At 34.6% G+C, this 24,110-nt stretch overlaps 3 protein-coding genes across 3 annotated transcripts in view; 1 reads left to right on the forward strand and 2 right to left on the reverse strand.

Annotated features, from left to right (window-relative positions):
• The window catches only part of LOC127809472 (DNA (cytosine-5)-methyltransferase DRM2-like), a 74,946-nt gene extending 73,338 nt beyond the window's left edge, over positions 1–1,608 (reverse strand). Inside the window, exon 1 of the mRNA XM_052348285.1 lies at positions 1,418–1,608. The gene's annotated coding sequence lies outside the window, so the exon portion shown is untranslated. The remainder of the gene's footprint in view (positions 1–1,417) is intronic.
• A 2,619-nt stretch (positions 1,609–4,227) lies between these two features.
• LOC127810470 (uncharacterized) lies at positions 4,228–10,016 on the forward strand. Its single transcript, XM_052349982.1, has 5 exons — positions 4,228–4,283; positions 5,362–5,685; positions 6,368–6,472; positions 6,569–6,616; positions 9,621–10,016. Exons 2-5 carry the CDS (start codon positions 5,428–5,430, stop codon positions 9,858–9,860), a joined length of 651 nt encoding a protein of 216 aa, XP_052205942.1. The 5' UTR covers positions 4,228–4,283; positions 5,362–5,427; the 3' UTR covers positions 9,861–10,016.
• A 5,204-nt stretch (positions 10,017–15,220) lies between these two features.
• LOC127809278 (zinc finger BED domain-containing protein RICESLEEPER 2-like) lies at positions 15,221–17,084 on the reverse strand. The gene is made up of 2 exons (XM_052348042.1): positions 15,351–17,084; positions 15,221–15,259 (listed from the first exon to the last, which is right to left on the reverse strand). The coding sequence occupies exons 1-2, from the start codon at positions 17,082–17,084 to the stop codon at positions 15,221–15,223; spliced, it is 1,773 nt and encodes a 590-aa protein (XP_052204002.1).
• Positions 17,085–24,110: the final 7,026 nt, after the last annotated feature.

Here is a 24,110-nt window from a genome sequence, read left to right on the forward strand (position 1 = left end):
ACTTTCAAGAAGACGAAAAAACAAGACTGTTTTGCTAAGAAAACCCAAATAAGTTGCTGAAATCGTATTGAGAAAACTTAATTACAACTCCTAACTTCTAGGTATATTTATAGTGTTTGGCTAATCCAAATCCATCTAATATTTGTAAATAAAATTCAACTAGAATCCTAACAGAAATAAATCCTAAGTAAAAGTCAACTAGAATCTTAATAGAAATAAATCCTAAATAAAATTCAACTAGAATCCTAATAAAAATAAAACACTAATCAAGCATGAAGTAGAATCCTAAATCAAATAGAATTCTAAAACATATGAAGTATTAAAAGATTGTTCTGGCGCTACTATTCCGGTGATACTGTTCCGATTTGGTTGGCCTTGAGCTGGGTCTTGATTGGTGACCGTGTCATATTGTATAGAAAAACAGTGACTGTCAACAATTAACAGACTCTGAACAGTTAAAACAGTAACTGAAAAATAGTGCAACGGTGACTAAAAAGCAACATCAATAGCATAAAACACAAGGAGGAGCCAGGTGCATCTTCTTTTCCTCTTTGTTTTTTTCATTTCATCTTCATTTTAATCCTCTATTACACTGAGAGACCATTCACATTCCTTTTGCACCCTTCACTCTCCTTCAATTTTTCTTTTGATTTTGATCCATTACAGCCTAGGCGAGCTCTTGCAAGAATTGACACCTTAGCAGAGGAGCTCACTTAGGCAAAGCCTGAGTGAAGAAGCCTCCCATAACAATAGGCCAGGCGCTTTCTTTTGACTACATTGCTCTGATCTCTATTATTCTCAGTATTTTGCTTTTTCGCTTCTTTACATCTCCTTTCCTTTTCTTTTTATTTTACTCTATTTCTTACTTTTGTCTCACTCCTTCCTTTTCTTCCTCCACTTTAGCTTCTTTTTATCTTCTTCTACTTCTTGTGCTTTAACATTTTGGTATCAGAGTTTTACTTCATCCAACCCAAGTTGTCAATGCCCGCCCCATTCTCGACTAGCAACTCGGTTCACGATCCTCTCAGACATCCATTAGCCAGTGATCACCATTTGACATGCCCCTCAATCTTCTTCATCCACTGCAATCACCATAGAATTTTCGAAAGCTTTCACGAAATTTCCTTCTTACTAAACACTACAATCACAAATAGTCTTGTTTAGTTATGATAAAGCCTCCCTTGATCGATCTTTATTGTAGTCGTCTTATGATTGCAGTTTCTTGCATTAGTGTTACGACAATGGATCACTATAAACGATCAGTTCCCGGGAATTCCCTTTTTCATCATTGTCAAGAAATTGTCACGTAGGGAAGTTCTGAAGAATAACTTCATATGGACGAGTTGACGAGTACAGGATAAGATTATGTAAAATGGAATAAATCGTAAGAAAAATCAGCAGAAAAGAAGACCCGAACCTTGGATTGCTCGCAAAAAAACCTAGTTTTCCTTTTCGGCATGAAGAGATAGAGTTTTGAGGGTGAGCGTAAACGACCGACGCTCAGAAGCCACATTGCAGATAACGAAAAAGGCACAACGGCGACCGACGGGAGATAACGCCTACTGCCGCCTAGAAGAAGAGTTGGTGGCACGGAGAGATTTGGACACATTCTGCCGCCACCTCAACGGTCACACGAGGAACATTCATATTTTATAAGAAGGCTAAATTGCATCCAGAACCCTGAGATATGGAAAAACAACACAAACACCCTTTACTTATCATAAATGACATAAACCTCCGTCGATATTATTAATCATGAATTACTTCCGCCCCTACGTGAAAAAATTAGCTGTTAAATTTGTAGAAATGCCCTCACCCATCTCTCTCTTTCCTAAGTAGTTTTTCTTAGAAAAATAAATAATTATTAGCAATAATTAGCCACGATCACTAAGTATATTTACGAAAAATAAAATAATCCAATCCTAAGAGAAAGTTTATCTTTTGTCTTTCTTCTCAAATAGTTATCAAATGCATCACTAGTATTTATAGTATTTCTCGTGATTCATGGTAAAAAAAAAAAAAAAACTAGTAGAACTTTAGTGAATAACCCATTAAAGTTTAATTGAACCCACTAAGCTTCAATTTATAAAGTTGATGACAATAAAAAAAAAAGAAAAATATAAAGAGATTTATATTATTTCATATAAGCTAAAAGTCTCTCATAATAGATATACAAAAATTATTTTTCTAAAATTATTGGGAATGGTTTGTCTACAAATATGTAAACACTTTTCATCATTTTCTTTTCCATCCAATCTCCCATAGTTTAGGCTAAACCAAAAATGTTGATTTGTAACCAAACTCTTTCTATCCAATTATATTACTGACAAGCCTTATAAAGAAAGTGAACATTTCCATTATTCCTTATTCAATCAATTTCATTCAATATCTATTTTTCAAACACATCTTAATAGGTTTCTATTAGGTAAATCATTTTTCAAGAAAAAAAATACATACTAATAAGAAAAGATATCTAAGATCACTCACTCTTTATTTGGAAAAAGGGTATGAAAGTAAATGGGATGGGAAGATTTGTCCCTTATTTGGGAGAAAGTCTCATAACAAAATGAAAGAGAACGAGAAGGTATCTTAATTTTCTTTATACTCAATTTGGTGTGTAAAAAAGGTTTGGCGTGTAAAAAAGAAAATTCATTAATATTTTATTCATCATTGTGAAAACCAAATCTCATCCCTAATCTAAAAATAATCTATTATTATCTTTTTATAATTTAATGTGAAATATTTTGTGTAAATATTAAAAATAATGCGCATACACATAACACAATTCAAAGTCAATCTAAATTTAGATTGTTCTTATTCAACGCAGAAAGACTTGATATATTTTGTATCTTGGAATTTTTTAAAGTGAATGGCATAACTATCTCTTCAATTTTATTAATATATTATTTTATTCCTCTCAGTTTATATGTTAAGATTATCTTGAATTCAAATTTGGATAAAGTTAAACCGAAGTATGATAAAGATGTAATTTGCATATCAATTCAAAAATTAATAGATTTAGTTAGGATTTCTAACTTATCTTATTTTCTCTTATAAATAGAGTTGCATATCTAATTATCAAATTGTAATGAGATATTAATTAGGGTATAATTTTAAGAGAGATAAATTTAAGTGAAATACAAGTTTGGGATGCATTGGGATATGAGCCAAACAATCTTGTTTATGCATCGGAGTTCAAGTCGATAATCTCTTTTATAACCCATTCTTTACATTGTGAATTCTTGTTTTTCTTTCACTCATAGACATATATTTTACATCTTTGATTTTAATCTTGCGTGAATGTTATAGAATTTATCTATGTTTGTGTTGCTTCATATTAAATAGTATCAATTTGATAGCTAACAAATGATACGAGGACAACTAGCTAATATTTTATTTGAACAAAATAAAGTTATATTATCTTTCTTTACGTTTTATTCTTCTTAAACAATGTAATAATGACAAGTTTTACGTTACTTCCCTTACTCTTCTATTTCATTCCATTATGTCTCGTTTTATCTATTATCGTGCCCTCCTCCCAATCAAAATCTTGAGATTTTATGATTTTCAATATAGTTTGCCCATACAAGACTTGTATAAACAATTCAACAATAGAGTAGATAATTCTTGAGAGTTTCAAATAATCTTCCAAACTTGTTTGCTTGCTTCATTATCTTGTTATCACACATTAGAATTTGCTAGACTTTTTTTGACATATAAGAGTATGTCAATGCATGGTGAACTTAAAAATGAACTACTAAGAAAACAAAAACAAAAAAGGTAGAAAAAGACGGTGATTATTTTTGTGATACAATTGTCCAAATGCATGAACCAAGGCAATGAATAGCATATTTCGCAAATGCATTGGCTCATATCCCAATGTGTGGGCAAAATAGTCAATGCACAATACGACTCAAACTCCGATGCATAAACAAACTATGCAATTCAGTACATGCATTAGCTCGAATCTCAATGAATGGGCAAAATAGGCAATTCACGGTATGACTCGAACTCCAATGCATAAACAAATCGGGTAATTTGTTGTCTCGGCATATATATTCGGACAACTTATTCGCAAAATTATCATTATTCGGAAAAAAATAATTGTAATGGATAAGAAGCGGTGGCAAAAACATAATATTGACATAAAGCAAGGGCATTTTGAAAGACTTCAGTCTCAACTGCTTTATAAGGCCAAAGCTCTCTCTCCTCTACTGGTGACGGCAATCTTCACTCTACCAAGAGCAGAAAGGAGAAGAGAGAGGCCCTGCGGAAATCTCAAGGTTCAATTCATACTCCCCCAGCATTCATGATCAATGTATATACATTTAGATGTCTTTCTCTATAGTGATGATTACTTTGTATTGGAATCATACTCTGGTTCCAACTCCTTTCCTGCATTTTGATTCATTTTTTTCTGCTCCGACGGGTTTCTCCATTCAAATCCGTATCTAGGTTTCTAAATCTACAGGTGTATGTTTGTCGACATTAATCTCATCATTTATCTACGTTTCTGTGTGTATGTGTGTGGAGTATATGTTTTTGTTTGAAAATTTTCTGATAGAAGGTCCGGCATTTCTTGATCTTATACGCATATTTGTGTTTTGATTGACTGGAAATTCATTATGTTCTCTGTTTGAACTGCTTCTGATTCTACCATGTCCTCAGATTTTTCTGTGGTTTTTACCGTCTGTATGTGAATGTGTGTGTGTGTGAAGTTTAATTCTTGTTCCAAAATGTTCTGATAGAAATTCGTGCATTTCTTGATTTTATACACATTTTTCTGTTTGGATTGAGTGGAACTTCATTCTGTTCCGTGTTTGAACAATCTGATTCTACTGTGTCCTCAATTTGCCTGTTGTGGTTCTTATGGTCTATATGTGTATGTCTGTGGAGTTTACTTTTTTGTTCCAAAATTTTCTGATAAATATTCATGCTTTGCTTGATTTTGTACGCATTTTTCTGTTCAGATTGACTGGAAATTCATTCCGTTCTCTGTTTGAACTGTGTCCCCAGTTTTCCTTTTATCATTTTTACTACATTTGATTGGCGATTCTGTGGTAGATAAAGTCATGCGTAAACATGGTGCAAAGATGAGTTCTTGTGGCTCGCTGTAGCTGTGGCTTATTCTCCTTGAGATGAATATGATAGTTTGAAATAAAGGTTCTTTAGCTAACCATCATATTAATAGCTATTGACATCTGAATGATGATTGATTACAATACATGTTATCAAGACTTTTAGTGTTTATCTGAGTTGAGGTAGACTTCTATTATTGATTTGAAGTTGATGTTGCTCAATTAGCAGGTGAATTTTAGCGTTGTGTTTGCGGGGCTGATTAATATATGATGGGATTGGTAGGTGACAGGGTCTAATTTGCAGTGTACATTAAGCATTCGGAACTCTGTACGTGTCTCAAGGGAGGAGATGGGATCTGAGGGGCCAAAGAGAGTCACTATACATGTGACTGGGTTCAAGAAATTTCAGGGGGTTGCTTGGAACCCTACTGAGACTATAGTTAATAATTTGAAGACTTTTGTTGGAAGGAGGGGACTGCTGGATAGCATTAATCTGGGGAGCTGCACAGTTCTTGAGGCTGCTGGAGATGGTGCACTCGATGTGCTGTACAAGACCATGGAAGCAGGTCTAGCAAATGGAAATTCGAGCTGTGAACAAGTCATATGGGTTGGTTTTCTTACCTGCTTTTTATAGTTCTGGTAATTGATTTGGTGGAAGTATCTTGTAATTTGAGAAGTATTGTGAGGTTGTAGCCCTGAAGATCTTATACAACTGTCGATTTTTTAATTCAAGAATGACTGTTGCAACCGGATAAGTAAGCATACAACAAAGCAAAAGCTGTTACTATAATTGATACTAGAAAAATTGAAATCTTTTAACTTTATGGAAATTGGGTTTGTCTTTCTTTGTACTTATCATGATAAGAATAGAATGTTAGCTACTGTTAGTGCCCTTTTGAGTAAGTGCTGGAAGAGGAGAATCTGATGTCAGATGTAACATTGGCACTATTGTGCAACGTGGACAAAAACATGAACAGTCTTGCTTGTTAACTTCAGCTGTTACCATTATACCTAGCAATGCTCCTAGTCAGAGTAAATCCTAATTGCTGTTTTGTATTTGTGCATGTATTATGCATATAGCTGCTAATGGGGGATACTACCATAGGAATTTCTTATCTAATTTGACTAAATAAATGGCTTGTTCATGTTGATTAGGTATATCAAGCAGTAAAGAAATTTGTGATCCAATAATGTGTATATCTACATGATTATACATTTGGTAAATGGTAGTGTGAAGTTACAAGCCTGATAGTTTTAAAGACAGTTTTTTAACATAAATTCTCTTTTAGCTCCACCTGGGAGCAAACAGCAGGGCACTGAAGTTTGCCATTGAGCGGCAGGCAGTGAATGAAGCCACTTTCTGCTGTCCAGATGAGCTTGGATGGCAACCTCAGGTGGATATGCTTCTTTCTCGTACTTGTATTTCTTGTTTGAAATAAATGCACTGCAATACTAATTAAGTGTGCTAAAGTCCATTTTATTTTCTGCAGCAATTACCGATAGTCAAAGATGATGGTGGAACTTCTCAAACAAGAGTGGTAATTCATGCTTACCTCTCATTCTATGATTTGGCTTGGCCTTGCTTATTCCCCTAAGAATGAAGCTCCTTACAGAAAACATTAGACAAAACATCCCAGTTGTGCCAATAATGTAGTTCTAGTTAGCATTAACCTCATATAACATAAGTTGCACTTCCGCTCAAAATTGAGAGTTGCATCAATTGTCCTCTGCATCTAAATGAAAAACATGCAAATTCAACTGTCTATGAATTGAATGCCTCTGATTGAGTCTTGAAGGACCGGTAAGATAGTTCTTGGACAATGCTACACGGATTGTGTGGGTTTATGTACCACTGACCCCTACATGGTATGACTTAAATGCTCTATGTGGTATATTGATTCTCAGTGCAACACTTTAACATGCTAACTATCAGAATTACTAGCCTAAGGAACAGTATAAGCAAGCACTGCGAGGTGGCTTTCCTTCCTTGAGCTTGTCCTTGAAGGAGGCTCACTCAGCTTGACTAAGGAAATGCACATGACGTGTATGATCCTTGGCCAAAGCTATAGGACGATCCACTGCTTGCCTTTCTAGAAGATGGTTATTGGCCCATCAATAGCCTAGCTATTGGCACACCGGATGTAAAGAATAATTATTAATTCCTCTTTTCTTTACAAAGATAAGTTCAAAGTGCTTGTTAATTTGGTAAAAGGTTTATTTGAATCTTAGATGGCTATTGGAAATAGGTTATTAAACTAGAATGCTCGAACTAAATCAATAATATGTAAGATTATGAATTTATTTTAACAAAACCTTGATTTTCTTGTTCTTGTTAAAATTTTAATGATGAGTGTTAAAAAGAAATATGGGAAATATACTGTACTGAATTCAAGGATAAAATTGTTGACAGTACAGAGTATTAATAGATAATTAACAAGATAAGACCTAACCAAAATAAAGATAAATCTAATCTAAAATTAAAGTAACACTGATATGATATGAGATATGATTTGGATATGATCAGATTTGATTGTGATATGATTATCTTAACAATGAGAATGATCAAATAAAATGAAGCAAAATAAGAATCAATAAGAGCACACACATGACTTTATAGTGATTCTGCTTAAACCCAAATCTACATCCACTCCTCAAGATGCCACTAGAGATTTTCACTATCAACCAACAAAAAGTTTTCAAAGGAACACCTCAAACCTTTACAACAGATGGTTTCCTAGGCCCACCACTTCAAACCTATTACACCAAGTGGTTTTCCCTAGTCTCACCACTCAAACCTAGATCAAAGATGTGGTCATCTTGCCTCACCATGCAACCAATGCGAATAAAGATAATGAATTTGATATACTTGTTCAGCTATATCTTTGTACAAACAGTGACCTTTTTGAAGGTCTTAGAATATAGATGATTGTAGCACAAATACAAGCAAACAATTGAAAATCTTACAATAGATGATCCAATAAAGCTTGAATGAGAAAGCCATTTGATAGGAGAAAGAGACAGTTTGCACAGTAAAAACTATATCCATTAAAGAAATAATTTAATTTTTTTTTGCAATTTTCAAGAACATGTTCAAACTTGTGGATTTTTTAACTCTCTGAAAAATATTTCAAAAAATAGCCAAGTATGTTTTGAAACTTCAATTTCAGGACTTACTATTTTCATGCTTCCAAACCTAAAAGAGTATGTCTCAAAACATACTGCTCTGTTTTGAGAAACATGTTACTTTCATTTAAGTAAATGACTATTTAAGACATGTAAATGCCCCTCATTTGGATTCAATAAAAATATCCAAAAAATAAAAATCCTTAAGACTAAGAAGTTAAAATTTGCTTCCTAGTACAAATTCACAAATTCAAAAAAAAAATTAAAAATCATTTTAAGAACAATCCATACAAAATAATGAAATATTTTTTTTTTCAAAATGAAAGCATTTTCTTGTACCTCCCCTTATATGGGTTAATCTCCCAGACTTAAAGTTTTCATGACCTTGACAAGTAGTTACACTAAATTTCTAAATACGTTCTTCATTTTTCAAGGTTAAGTAGAGACATGATCAGTTATATTTGAAATTTTGAACAAGTATGAAATCTTTTGATCAATGTCCAAGTAGATTAAAATCCTCAGTATAAATGTACCAAAATAATTTTATATCAAAATTTTAACATAAGTACAACACTAGCCAGTGGCTTCACCCTCCAAACAGCTCCATTCCCAAAATACACTCACTAGGAAGACATGGAAGCTGGAGAGTTCAAGATTCTCAAGGACTAGGGAACGTGAGACTAGAATCATAAGTTCTAATAGAGGTGCTTGCCCTCACCTTCCTTGATTGAGAATAGGGGCCCACCCTTGGGCTGGTTAACAAGAGTAAAGGATAATTCTCCAGGTTGCAAAACTGCATGGGTTCAGCCAATTTGCTAGCAAAGAGTTAGAGCCACCTACCCCTTGCCTTGAGGCATGTTAGGAACATTCTGCGAGAGATGGTAACCTATAAAAAGGGCCTTAACCCGTCATAAGAGATTCAGGGGCCCTAATGGCCCTATAGTGGACAATGATTCTCATATACCTCCTCTTTCTGTCTTGATTGTGTTGGTTTCTCACCCCTCCACTCTCAAGCGATCTCACTGTTCTTTGGTGACAATTATTACTTCCCAGAGGTTTCCACTTATGCAGGTCCACTATTATCATTTTGTCCACACGTGTCCTACCCTAGTATCTGATATCTGAATGTTTGCTCTTTGACTTTGCATTTGAAACTGAAATTTAACCTGTTGGATATATCCAACTAAACCAAGTACTTTTACCCTGGAGAGTTTAATTATCAGAGGGTGTATACTCTTGATAATTGGTGAATATGTCATAAATTTATGATGTAAAAATCAAAATCCATGCATTTGAAGCTTTGTTATGCCACTATCTGAAAGTTGTATTAGCATTTATTTCACTCATGAATTATATGCATTGGCTATTAATTATCCTCTCTCATTTCCCTCCTAATTTTGCATTCTTTCACTTGTGAAGACTTCCTGCTCCGTTGAGGGAATTGAGCAGTTCTTGAAGGAAAAGGGCTTCAATGTGACAATATCCAATGATGCAGGCCGCTTTGTATGCAACTATGTTTATTATCATTCTCTCCGGTTTGCGCAAGAGAGGGGTCACAAATCTCTCTTTGTTCATTTCCCTCTCTTCTCGACGATCAAGGAAGAAACTCAGATGCTGTTTGTAGAAGCCCTTCTGGAGGCCATTGCATCAACATGTTAATATCATCAAGTCTGTAAGTTCAAATTTCATGTCTATCTTGTGTTTAGTTCTGTTGCTTGCTCCTTTATCTGAATCCACCCTTCTGTATGTAAGTATATGAGGATCCTTTTGAACAGTGAACTGTTATGTTGTTTGTTGTTGAAGAGTAAGATGAGTTATTCCCAACTACCAAAGTCATTGGCATGTTATTGCTATCCCTTGTGCATGTCTTTAGGAATGTTGGGTGCACTTTTTTCTTTGAATTTTGTCTCTATATTTTGTTGAATTGGTAAGTAAGCCACAATTAAGATAGTTTGATCACGTGAAAACAGGACAACAAGAAGACAGTGGAAGGAATGTAACAAGTATCTAACAAAAAAACATAAAACAAAAACAAAGAAAAAAAGAAAACACTCTATGAGAGGCACTCAAGTGTGTATGATATTAGTTATAAAAGCCTTAGAAAATATAAATAATTAATGAGTTAGAACTTGTGAAATAGTTGTTTCTCATGGTGAGATAAAAGATTTAGTATGTTCTTGTATTACGAAATTGAAGCTTCAACATCGCATCAGATAAATTTCCTGACCGACATCCTTGCTATCCGGGTTATTTTGGCTGGATGACTTCACCGATGTATCCATTTATGTGCCCTGTTAAACTTTTTTTTTTTTTTTACGTGAAATGGATAGAAGAAGAGAGTTGGTTTCACAAAGGATGTGTCTGACACTTGAGTGCCGCAAGTTGCATGGAAGCGCTAATGTAGTAGAGACATTCATGAATTTATGATACAAACGCATTCATGTTCTTGTCCCTCTGAGAAATTAAGATGACTGTTCTTGAATGAATTTTTTTAGAGTAATATTATTTATCTAGATTGGAGATAAATTTTCAGTTTAGTTAACACATTTTCATTAAAAATATGCACATTTGCATCTCCTCATTTTTCAATAAAAATATGCCAAGTAGGTTTAGATAAATAACATTACTCTTTTTTTTTTTTTTTTTATGATAGGTCTCAACAAGTTAGGATTTCCTTTTAAGGCTTAGTATGGAATTGGTTTGGACTACCATAGAAAACATTCTCGAATATTGGGCTTACTCCTTTTATTTAACAAAAAATAAAAAAATATTGAATGGCAAGTATTTGTAATGGTACTAAGATTATTTTTTTACCATGGGTAAATTATTACAAGAATATCAAACTTTGATAAGTTTATTAATTTTTTACTAAATTTTAAAATTAGAAATTTTACATGTAATTTTTTAATTCTATGTTAATTATACAATATCATGATAAATCATTCAATAAAATAGAATTTCCCTAAAGTAGGATTCTGTAATTTAATGTATGAAATAGACTTTCACATCTCTCGATTTAATAGAGTTTTATTTGGTTATGTGATTTGTTACGATATTATATAATTGTTACAAAAATTAAAAATTTAAATATAAAATTGATTAGTTTTAAAGATTTGTGTAGAATTGGTAACTCGTCAACTATTTTTTTTGTATTTATTATTAAAAAACTAAGACTACGTTCTCTTTACTTTTCAATTTTTAGTTTTGAATTTTTAATTCATTTTCAGTTTTTTATTTTGGTAGTTTGTATTCAAAAAATTGAAAACGCACTCTCTTTATCATTTTGAAAAATTATTTTTCAAAACAAAAAATTAAAAAACGTGTTCTTTTTGAAATTTTGAAAATAATTTAAAAATATTATTATACATAATATTTTTATGTGCAATAATATTATGTATAATAATATTATATGTGTTCTCTAAGTGATAATTTATATTAAATATTATTATACATAATATGTGTAATATACTTAATAACATACTATATATTATTCTATAATTTTAATTATAATATAGATATACTCTATTTTTAAATTTTAACTAAATATAAAATTTTATTTTTAAAATTTAAGAATATTCTTTTCTTTTTTTTTTCCTTCTTTTCTTTTTATTCCTTTTCTTTTTTAAATTCAAAACATGAAAACTTAGAGATTGTTTTGGCTGAAAACAACCAAAACAACATTTTGTTGTTTTGAATTTTCTTTATAAATTTTTTTCTTATTTTCGAAAATGAATTTTAAAAAATGACAAAATAAATGCATTGTTATTGTTTTAGAAAACTAAAAACTAAAAATGACCTGAAAATAACAAAAAAAACACAGTCTAAGGGTTTGAACTATGTAAATAATCTATTTTCAAATAATTAAGGTGAAAGTAAAAAGGGTTAATTACCAAAAAACAAAGGCTCAAATATTATTATACTTTTAATTATGTATTGAATTTTTGATTTTTTTATTACTAAGTTTAGACTTTCAATTTATATCAAATAGATACTTAATTTTTGACACCTCATTCTTAACTAAAAGATGGACTTTTAAAAAAGTAAATTGGACCAATAAAATAACTTGAAATACCATATCACTTCCATTAAAATCTCTAACCTACTAAACAAGATAACTAAATTAAACATTTAATTAAGTGATGCTAATAAAAAAATTGATATCTTCAGCAAGGTGATGAATATATAACACTCAAAATTGTTAGTTCTTTTTAGCAAAAGATAGACGATAGTACAAATTTGAAAACAATTAAAAATCTTGGCTTAATATTGAAAAAATTAAAATTTCAATACATAATTGAAAATGTAGCAAAAGGTAAGTCTTTTTTTGGTAATCGACTCTATACAAAAATACTATTTTGTAACTCACAAATCAAGATCTCGTGCTGAATATTTTTAAAAAGTTAAAACAAGATGGTATATTTATATCGATATTTATATAAGAAAGCTATAATGAGTATTTTATTCTAATTTTTTGTCATTAATTTTTAAGTATATTGTCAAACACAAAATAAAATTCTATGAAAATTATATTTTCACAAATCAAACAAGACATATTCTTATTTTAGGTAAATTGCAAAGAACACCCTTGAAATTTGAAGAAACCCCCTAATGTTTGAGAAATGACAATGACCACCCTTACTATTAACTAAAAAAGTAAAATGACTAATTTCTCCTTTATTCTTTCTCTTTTTTCTCAGATGAAAAATACAAAAATAAAAAATAATCCAGCTAGAACCCATTAGGTTCATTGGTAACACTGACAATAAACCTAGTTAACACTGACAATAAACCTAGTGAGTTTTGTGCCAAGATTAGTAATAAATCCAAATTTGGCTTTATCACTAGCATGTGACAACAAAACCCAAATCTAGATTTATTGTCATTGGGTTTGAGAAAAAAGAAAAAAAGAACACAAATAAAAAAAGAAAATGAAGAAGAAGAAATCAATGATGGATCTAGGTTCATTGCTAGCATGTGGCGATTTAACCCAAATTTAGGTTCAAGAAGAGAAAAAAAAAAAAAAAACAAATAGAAGATCTGAAAGTTAGTTAGCTTAAGAAAGGAGTGAATTGAGCTCACCCTAAAATTATATATTTACTTAAATAAAACAAAGTAAGAATATAACACATAATATTTTATAGTGGTTCATCCCTAACTGTCTACTCCACTACCTTAACTCCTCGTTAAGGATTTTCAACGACTTTCTATATTAGTTTTTACAAGGCTAAGATAGAACCTCTACATAGCTTTTCATAGAGGTAGCTAGAACTTTTATAGTGTGCTTTTTATGGCTTAAGCACTAATCTCTCAGCTTAACAGCTAGGAGTGTTCACTCATAAAAGCTTAAAAGATTTTGCACTTAATAATGAATAAGGCTTCTCATTTTTGAATTAGAGAATAAAGGATAAATACAATATAGACACTTTTTGAAATATAGTATAACATATATCACTTTTAAAAGCTTTGAATTCGAGACTTGGATGAATATATTCAGATCAATATCTTTCTTTGTGAGTCTCTCTCTTGTATTTATAGTGTAGTATCTCAAAATTTGGAGATAAATAATAATTATTAAACCTGGGGTTTGAGGTCATTATTGAATATTTGAAAATTTAAGAGAAAATATTTATTTACATTGTTTTGAGGAAATAGGAAATTAAGGTCATTAATTATTTTATTCGAGAATATTTATGGAAATAAGGAAAAATTAAAATAAATTAATTTGGTTGAATTTTTGAAAATTTGGGCGTAAGTGGAATAGGAGGAAAATCAGATGTGGGGTGTATATGGGATTCTCGGAAGTTTTTGGGGTGCTGGTGCAAATTTCAGAAATGGGCTGAGGTTCACCTTAAATTTAATGTGGGGTGCATATTGGTTGAAGGTGAGTGGCAGTCGGGTGGTCGCGCGTGAGGACAGTCGTGGGCGAGGCGCGGGTTATAGGCTGTGGGGGAGTAGGCGTGTGCGAGGGATTTTGGGCCCCCGAAATGGTGTCGTTTTGCTTGAGGCAATGGGGACGCATGGCAGCTACTGGCCGCTCGCTTGCCTTGCTTCCCACACTACTCTATTTTGTATATATATAAGGCCAATTTGGCCATTTTAAGGTCGATCTCGGCCATTCTGAGAGCCAAAAATGATGAGAGAAATGGGAGAAAGATGGGAGAGGCGCACAACAACGAGGACACGAGGAAATTAGAGATTTTTGGAATTAATTCGCTATTAAAGTGGTCAAGTGAATGGGTAAAATTAGTATAAGCGTTATATGCTTAAGTTATGGATTTTAATGCTTAAGTTATAGATTTTATATAGCTAAACTAAGAATTTTACACGGTTAGATTTAATTAATTTAAGCTATGGTTCTATTAATCGCAGCAAAATGTTTTACTTCATAACGGGAGCTTAAAAGAGGCAAGAATTGGGCAAATAACAGCAAGCTCCTAACTAGGGTTGGCAATAAGCCGAGCTAGGCCTAGCTCGAGCTCAAATCGATTGATTTTAGCTTGGCTCATAGCTCGGCTCAAGCTCGATCTGAGCTGATTTTTTTAGCTCGAGATCGACTCGATGATGACTACGAGTTGGCTCGGCTTAGCTCGAAACTTAACTCAATCAATATAAACTAAAATTATAAGTACAAAATGAAAGTAATTCAATGAATTCACAGAGTAGGAAAGTCCTGGGCACTACGGATCAAGACTTCATGAAATTTACAACTTATAATCAATTTAGCAGTTATCTAACATCATGAAATTCCTAGACATCAAAATATGCTATCATTTACAACTTCATTAATCTAGTAAATTATAATAGCTTGAATCAAAAAGACAAAATAGTTTAATACAACCAAAAATAATCCAGAATTTTCAACTTTTTATCCACCTTCTATGTTGCCATTTAACATACAAATAATATAGACATCATAATTATTTTAAGTCATAACATAAACAATAGCAAAATATTTTAATTTTTTTGTATACTTGTGTTGAGAGAGTATACCTGCCATTGCTACCAGCTTATAAGAAAATTCAGATTGGTAATACAATTTCTTTTGGATTTTGATCCACCTATAAAAGCATTGAAACATATTATGTTATAATCAGATAAAGTCTTTCATAAACCTCAGATATATTTAGAAGCATGAAAGAATTAAAATACCTTAGGTTTGTTCCTAATACCATATAGAACCCGAAGCCAATCTCCTCCACAAATTAAGGCTTCAACTGTATCTGGATTCAAAGAAGCCCGAAATGAATCAATGATTCTTCCACCAGCACTAACGGTGGATTTTGAAGCTACTGTTGATATTGGAATAGCAAGAACATTTGCAGCCATTCTAGATAACACTCGAAATTTTGAATTATTCACCTTCCACCAATCTAAAGCACAAAAGGTAGTATGTAAACTATTGTTTGGAATGTATATAGGCTCATCTAAATAAACTTCCACTTCAGATTTTATAGGAGGAATTGCCTTTGTTTGTTTTACAAAATCCATCAACAATGACCACCCTGTAGAGCTTGAAGATATTGAGGTCATAATACTATGACTCTCATTAATATTTGTAGATTGTTCTCTTTCTGCATCCTCACTTAAAAAAATAACATATTCTGCATATATATCATTAAGGGCTTTTGGTACATTTTTTATATTTTCTTCAGCTTCATCTTTTGGATAGATCATTGGGAAGCACATTCTAACACCCATCATCTTGCACCTAGGGTCCAAAATATTAGCAAGTGCTATAACCATGTTGCACTCACTCCAATATTTGTCAAATTTAGTTTTCATTGTCCAAGCCATGTCTTGCATGAAAAGACAATTATTCGTAATTACTTTGTCTAGGACATGCTTAATCCTAAATACCTCTGTAAGGTATAGATTGGCAGTTGGATATTCACTTCCCCAAATAACATGTGTGGCCACATTAAACACTTCTAGCAACATAGTAACTTTCTCAACCTTTTCCCATTCATATGGCTCTGGAAGCCACCTGTAAGTAGGTTCTCTGTCTTGGAATCGTGGAAATACTTCTTTGAATTGCAATGCTATTGAAAGCATTTCATATGTTGAATTCCAACGAGTAGGGCAGTCAAGAATTAATTTCCTCCCACCAAGTTGCAAATTTTGAGCAATTTCAGCGAACATGGGTAATCTTGCCTCAGATTGGTTGATGAACTTTACACTTTCACGCACATTTTCAATAATGCCTATAATCCTCCCAAGTCCATCTTGAACTAGCAAGTTCAAGATGTGTGCACAACAACGCACATGAAACAAATTTCCACCATAAACTAACTTCCTATGCCGAGATATCACATCTTTTAAAGCCCTCAAACATGAATCATTATAGGAAGCATTGTCTACTGACACAGTAAAGATTTTGCCTTCAATTTCCCACTCTTTAAGGCATTTAAAAATAGCATCACCAATATCAATGCCACGCTGAGGTGGAGGAGCATGCACAAAGCTAAGGATACGTTTTTGCAAGAGCCACTCTGTATCAATATAATGACCTGTAAGCACCATATATTCAATTTTCTGATTTTGAGATTTCCAAAGATCTGTGGTCAAGCTAATTTTACTCATAGCCATTAATGTTGATTTCAACTTCTTTTTCTCAACATCATATACAGCAACACAATCATTTTTTAAGGTTTTTCGGCTGATCTTCTCATATGAGGGATTGTTGCATCTCATCATAAATAGAAAACCCTTCTCCTCCACAACACTAAAGGCATGTTCATGCATCATAACCCAATGTGCTGTTGCCTCCCGTTGTCTTGCATGGTCATATTTGGCCCCAGGATTCACTAAAATTGGTTCAGCAACTTGTGAACTAACTTTAGTGTTTGTTAGTGGAAAGTTTAAAGCTTTTTGCTTTGCTCTCATTATCTTTCCGTAGCTTGGACATTGGGTCTTCAAATGTCGACTCAACTAGCTAGTTGATTTGCTACTAGTAATTGAATAATTCCTTTTATAATGGCTGCATTGATTTTTTTGAATACCATCTTTCAATGTCACCTCCTTAAAATGTTCCCAGACTCAAGATCTTTTTCTCTTGTTGCTCAGAATGATAGCCTCATCTTCCTCATTACCATCTTCTTCATTTTTTTTTTCTATAGCATTGTCAATCCCTTCTATACCACCTCCAATGTCCTTAATGTAATTTTTTTGCTTCAAATTAGTAACCTCAATTCTATCTTGACCATCTAATTCTTCATCTAAACAAGGTAGTGGTGATAGTTGTAGGGACACAATCGATGTTGCACTAAAAAAAAAGAAAAAGAGATGGATTCAAATATTAAATATTATAAAAAAAACTCCACCAAATAAAAACAAGATTAGTTCACAATTAACATTATCACTTAAAAAAAAATAACATGTATAGAATATACAATAAAATGCACATGCCAAGAAAACTAGAGAGCTAGGAAGGTATCAAAAAATGTAATGCAAATAAATCTATAAGCACACACAACATATTCTGCAATTGTATTATGTATACTTAAAAAAAAGTGCAACATGCAAAGGCACAACAACAAAAGTATAATAAATTATGCACAAAAAATATACCCAAAAAGAAGGATAGCAACATAGAAAACAAACCCAGTTGCAGGAACTGGAGGTCGCATGCTAGCCGACTGTCGGAGAAGTCGTTGGTCGTCTCGTCGGAAGTTAGAGGAGAAAAAGAAGAAGATGTGCTGCCGTCGGAAAAGGATTCGCCAAAAGTTAGAGGAGAAGAAAAAAATGAAGATACATTGGAACCTGCTGGAAGAAGAAGAAGACAATGCGAGGAAGAAAAAGATAACGTAAAAAAGAAGTGTGCTGGAGAAGATTGAAGAAGCCCTCCCCCCCTTTGGAGACAGAGCCTCCCCGTCCCAGTCAAACCTATTGAGCCACCCCTTCAAATCAATTAATGGTTTTTTGGAGTTCCCCCTCCCTCCAAATCTATTTATGTATATATATTTAAATAATGTGTGATATATATTATATATTTATTTATATTTAAACAATATATTTATAAAATTATTAAGTATATATTTATATTATTGAGTATTAAGTAATAAATATTTTTTTATTTAATAAATTTATAAAATTAATATATATATAAGTATATCGAGCTGGCTTGTGAGCCAAATGAGTTGAGCTGATGGTAGCTCAAGCTCGACTTATTTACTAAATGAGCCAAATATTTGAGCTCAAACTTGGCTCATTTGTATCACGAGTTAACTTATTGAGCCAATTATTGAGTCGAGTTTTGAGCCAGCTCACGAGTAGCTCGGCTTATTGCTAGCCCTACTCCTAACCCTCTCCTCATGTTCTTTATTTCCCATGAAAGTCTTCGTGGTTTCTTGTATTTTATTCCCTCCCTTACCGTGACTCGGTTCCATGCATTAATAATAATAATCTTCGTGGCAACCACCCCATGGCTTATATTTTATTAATGAGGTTATTGTTAATGGAATGAGCTAAGTAATGATGTCTTGGTGTTGTTCATTTCGGCCGTCATGGAGATTCGTATCACTCTGCTTCCCTTGAGAATGATGCCGACCCCGTTGGGGCTAGGTTCTTAGAAAATGTTATGGTTTAGATTATGGAAATATGTTAAGAGTCTATTATGTATGTTGAGATGGTTTTATGTAAATAAAAGGGAATGAGAACAGGAATGGTATGTTAATGGTTATGTACAAGTGCATGAGATGTCATGGGAAAAGCTTAAAAAATGTTAAGTCGGAAGTGTATAAGTTTGATGTTGTCAGTAAGGGTGTCTAAGGGTATGGGGTACAAAGCCACTGACTATCGATCGTGGGTCATGGCAGTTGATGGCTGGATGTATGCGCGCCAGTCATCGGCTGTTACGATAAATGCTAGACGGGCCAGAAGAGCTGATACCACCAGATTCCCGTCTTGGCTTGTGCATATCATAATGTGTGTGCTGCAAGGGGTTGGGTTGCATTCATTTGGGGAACATGCCTTGTGTGTGATGGGATGTGTGAGCATTTGCATGACTCGGTGCATTTAGAGCATAATGCATGTGTGAATTCCTATGTGGGCGTAGCATGGCCTCATGCTTGGTTTATGGGGGTCTTGTCATCACGTTTATGATACAAAAGCCATTGCACTTCTTATTTGTTGCATTGCATGGTAAGGATGTGTGGCTATAAGTGATAAGGATGGGTGGCACCCACCACGGAGCGTATGCCATGGAAGTGGCCCACGATGGAAGTGGGGTACGACCCATAATGTGAGTGATTATGGGAAGTGGAGTACAGCCCACAGTGTGAGTGATTATGGGAAGTGGGGTACGACCCACAGTATGAGTGATTATGGAAAGTGGGGTACGGCCCATAGTGTGAGTGATTCTGGGAAGTGGGGTATGGCCCATAATGTGAGCGATTATGGGAAGTGGGATACGACCCATAATGGAATAATGATAAAGTAGCTTAAACGGGCTGCTAACAGGTTTGTATGTCGAACTTGGGTGCCAGTGTGTGTGTGTCTTATGTGGGCCCCAAGGAGCATTTATGTGCAGTTTACTTTATGGTTATGCATTTGGGATTAAGGCATGTAGTGAGCATGGCAGGGTGTGTTGTTGCATTGGCATGAATTGCATGGAATGTTGGGAAAGTGTTGTCGTTAACCTACAACCTTCCTTTCATGAGCTTGCTGAGTCTTGCGACTCATGTTTGCTTTCCATCATTCCAGGTAACAGACGTTCAGCTGGGTTGGATCCAGAAGATAGCAAGTGCAGAGTCATCCCGAGACTAGGTCCTAGGTGTCATTGTGCTTATGTTAGAGTAATGTTTTACAATTTAGAGATGAATATATGTTATGTAAGCCGGTGGGCTCACGGTATGAATGTTTATGTAAGAATGACTATGAAAGGCTATGTGATTAAAAAGGTATGGTTTTAATAAGAGTGGTGTCTGAGTTTTTAGTTTGTGTTATTATTCTATATCTCACAGGTAATGACCTTCTCACGGATCCTCTCTGTGCACGGGGAGGCTCCGAGAGGCGGGCTGTTACATATAGCTCTTCCCTTTGCAAAGCATCTAACTGTTTGTCTAGTGGGTAAAAACACGTTACCAGAATGCTTGTAAGAACATTTTTCTTTCTTGTTGTTCAACGATTAGTAGTAAGTTCAAATAGATTTTGCATTTAATTTGCATGAAAGAATGATCAAATAACATTTAATACATGTAAGACTGTTTGAAAACTAAAACTGTTCGCATTTAATGTAGTCTATAATGGTTGTACATTTGAATTTTCACAAAGCATTAGTTAAGTAAAATAGACTGTTACTAGAGTAAGACACAACATTACTTGGGTGATCTCAACAGTTAGTTGATTAACATGAACATTATTCGACTACTAAATAATCTTACTTGATTAAGATTATCAATTGCATAAGTCATTATTCAATTAAAAAGATTTGTTACTTGACTCAAAAATGATATTACTCGATTATGAGCATTTCATAGTTGATTAACTTTTTGACCACTTAAAACTTTAAATACGTTACTTGATTAAACAATTTTGATACTCAACTAAAAGTTTCTTTTATGATATGGCATAGTACAAAAAGTACAAAATAAAAATTAATAAATGGGTTAACCTAGATCAATTGGGTCAACCCAGCAATGGAAGGTTACAAGGGCATAGAACCTGATAATGTGGCCATAGGGGACATCCCTGCGGCCCATGCAATCATGGGGGAGGCCTTCGCGACCTAGGAGGTCCGAGATAGAACCTCATGGCCTAAGCAGTCATAGGGGACCCCCATAGCCCAAGAGGCTCGTAGGTGGCCACCCGAGAGGTGGCATCCCCGCTGTCTTACTATGAGGGCGTATGGTTGCTAAAACACTCGTGGGGAGGTCGTAACCTTGGAGCTAGGCTTCACATGGGGCATCTTCACCTTTTTGGGGCCTGCACCGCAGCCAAAACATTTTCCCAAAATACTGGGTGGTCCCATGTAACAAGCAAAACAAGATAACTCTGACATTGAAAAATTCCTCCAGGAAGATAAATTTCATCTATAAGAGATGGATGCTATCTATAAGAATCCTAATCCTGTCCTACTTAAGATTACCTCATATATTTCTATAAATAAACAGACACTTATTCCAAAAATGACACATCTCTGATACTGGTGTGAATTCTACTATATAATATCCAACAACTTCAGTGTTTGACTTAAGCATCAGAGTGTTTGCATGTGGACCTTCCCACGCTCTTTGATTATTTCTTTCTGTTAGAAACCATGATCGTATAGCCTTCAACACCGTCCGATTTCGATTCACAGAGACGCAAGCGCAATCTCCTCCAAGTCAGTCCACACGATCGATTCTTCCACAACGTCCTTGGTCGTGCTAGCAACCCTAGACGTATTGAGAGAAAATCGAAATTTTCCACACCATTTTTTGCTTCTTAAGTGGCATATAAATAGAGTTCAAGAACCCTAATCGCGCCATAGAAAACCTTAAACATTTTAGGTCCGGCCCTTAATCACATTGGGCCAGCTCTCTCTCCCCTTTTAATTGTGGAATGAGCTCGATCTAAGTGTGTGACCCTTTAGGTCCACCATTAGACTAGATGTAGGGGCCAATCCTATTGGGCTATATTAGGGCCCAACTTATTGGATTAATTAAACACATCTCATGGGCTTATTAATTAAACTCTTTAATTAATTATTTTAGAATTAATCAAATTAATTCTAAAACCCTACATATCATGGTTAACGTCTAGCAACATGTCATGAATTCCTAGCCAATGATGAAATAAACGTGGACCTCTTCAATTGCAATTATCGTGTAGTAAAATTCTTTCATCGATCTATGTCCAGGTTGAATTTAGGGCATGGTTTTATGACGAAACCCTAATCGTTCAATAACAATGTATCCATTATAGATTTATGACTTGATAGGTGAAATCAAAACACCTTTTGATTTCTACCTCACCTTGGCCAACGATTTCCGCAGTTATGAAATTATCGGAATACATAGGACATCATCTCATCTTGACGATAAGTGATGAATCCTATTTCGACATTCTCAAGCCTTCATATGTGACAATGGTTCCCTACTCTTTAGAGTCTTCAGGATTAAGGGCTTAAGGGTTTTTCAAGGGGCTTCTACCCCGAATACTCTTTAAAGTCATTGGGAGACTTATGCTCGGAAGACTTTTTAGGGTCTTCCGTGTCTTTATCCTTCTTTGATATTTCCTTGGATTTTGGTTTGGGTTTTGCTAGGTTACCCCATAACAATGGTTCCCTACTCTTGCCTTTAGCCGCAAGGCAAAATGAAGAGTATAATGTCTCCGGGTGAGAAGTTTCCCGAAGACTACAGATTGGTTAGGTTTAAGGGAAAATTTACACTTGCTTGAGTCATCAAATGAGGTTTCTAGATAACTAAGCCCACGCGTGCGTAATGATGACATGATGATTCATCTTCTGAAGACACGACTATAAATAGTGATTGTCCCATGTGAGTCACACTTTCCACCTTGAGTTACTTGAAGACTTGATTGTCATCCAAAGCACCCAAAGACTCTTCCAACTCACACGAAGACTACAACGAACTCTTCCTAGGACTCGTAGAGTCTTTCGAAGACTTACTTCCCAATTTTTTTTTCACTTTATGAGGTAAACTCATGGCATCTTCTCAACCAATTCCTAGGCCATGAGAGGGTACATTGGGTCCAGTTAGGGTAATAATTTCTCCAAGATTACAATCGTTAGTGCTATGGAGCAGGGAAGTTAGGGGATTTGCATGAGCATTTAGCATCCCAATCTCATGGTTGCCAAGAAAACCCCATAATAAGGAATTTACAGCGATTGTTGAATGTGAAGAGGTGGGCATTCATATTGATAGTCTGAGGGCAGGACTCAGACTTCCACTACATCTATTTGGGATGCAGTTTTTGAAAGAAGAAATGCTAACACCAGCTCAGCTGCACCCAAATGGCTAGGCAAGGCTAGTATGATTTTTTGTCCTTTGTAAGGAATGCGAGTAGAGCTGACAACCACTCTATTCAGATGCTTCTACTGACTTTAGACCATAAGGAGGCAGAAGGAATTCGTAGTAGTACAAAACATCGTCAATAAGGTGAAGCTATTCATAGAAATGCCAGAAAAGGTGGACAGCTTTGAAACCAAGTGGCTAGTGGTCTGGCTACCACTGAGCAAGAAGACGCCTTGATTTTGGTGCACTGCAACCATGATGAAAATTGTAAACAAGTGGTCGGATGTGAGGACCATGGTAAGGGAACACCAAGATGATATTAATAAATTAACCCAAGGAGGACTGGTGGTTTTGGCCGACTTACTTGTTAATGAATGCCTAATTGCGGTGGAATGGATGATAATAGAAGCAGAGGGAGATGCGGGTGTTGGCCCATCAAAACTCATAGCCTAAGATGTCGGGCCTTCGAAACTGGAAAGACCTAGGATGGCTACTCCCTGAGGACCTCATGCATGGGAAGAAAAGGAGGAGGAAGAGGAAAACGAAGAAGTAGATGTTGTAGGAAACAATGATAAAGTAGGAGAGTAAGGAAAAGAAGGGTGTGAGGGGGAGACAGACCTCGAGGGTGCTTACCATGCCTTATCTTTTCTTTTTTCACTTAATTCCTTTACACTTTTGCTTTTAAAATGTACTAATGAGTTTCTATTTTTTCCCTCACTAGAGATGGAGCAATTATAATAGATCGGGATGGCCAAGATGGCTAGGGTTGCGAAGTAGGCTCAAGAGGAAAAGGAGATGTGGCGACAAATGGAGCAACAACTTCAACAGCAATAGCCGTCACAACCGACATGTGCCTCCCAATTTGAGGAGATTGAAGAAGGGGAGATACTCTTGGCTCGAAAGAGCAAGAGAGCCAAGGTAAAAGGAGAATGTGTGAGTGATCTGAGAGCAGTAG

The sequence above is a fragment of the Diospyros lotus genome, chromosome 9 (assembly GCF_014633365.1).
Source record: "Diospyros lotus cultivar Yz01 chromosome 9, ASM1463336v1, whole genome shotgun sequence".
NCBI classification, from domain to species: Eukaryota; Viridiplantae; Streptophyta; class Magnoliopsida; order Ericales; family Ebenaceae; genus Diospyros; species Diospyros lotus.

Excerpts from the sequence above, each read along its gene's own strand:
- LOC127810470 (XM_052349982.1), top strand. The coding sequence starts at position 5,428 with ATGGGATCTGAGGGGCCAAAGAGAGTCACTATACATGTGACTGGGTTC. Across the intron at positions 5,686-6,367 it reads GCTGTGAACAAGTCATATGG|CTCCACCTGGGAGCAAACAG; the intron begins GTTGGTTTTCTT and ends ATTCTCTTTTAG. Across the intron at positions 6,473-6,568 it reads AGCTTGGATGGCAACCTCAG|CAATTACCGATAGTCAAAGA; the intron begins GTGGATATGCTT and ends TATTTTCTGCAG.
- LOC127809278 (XM_052348042.1), bottom strand. The coding sequence starts at position 17,084 with ATGAGAGCAAAGCAAAAAGCTTTAAACTTTCCACTAACAAACACTAAA. Across the intron at positions 15,260-15,350 it reads GTATTAGGAACAAACCTAAG|GTGGATCAAAATCCAAAAGA; the intron begins GTATTTTAATTC and ends ATGCTTTTATAG.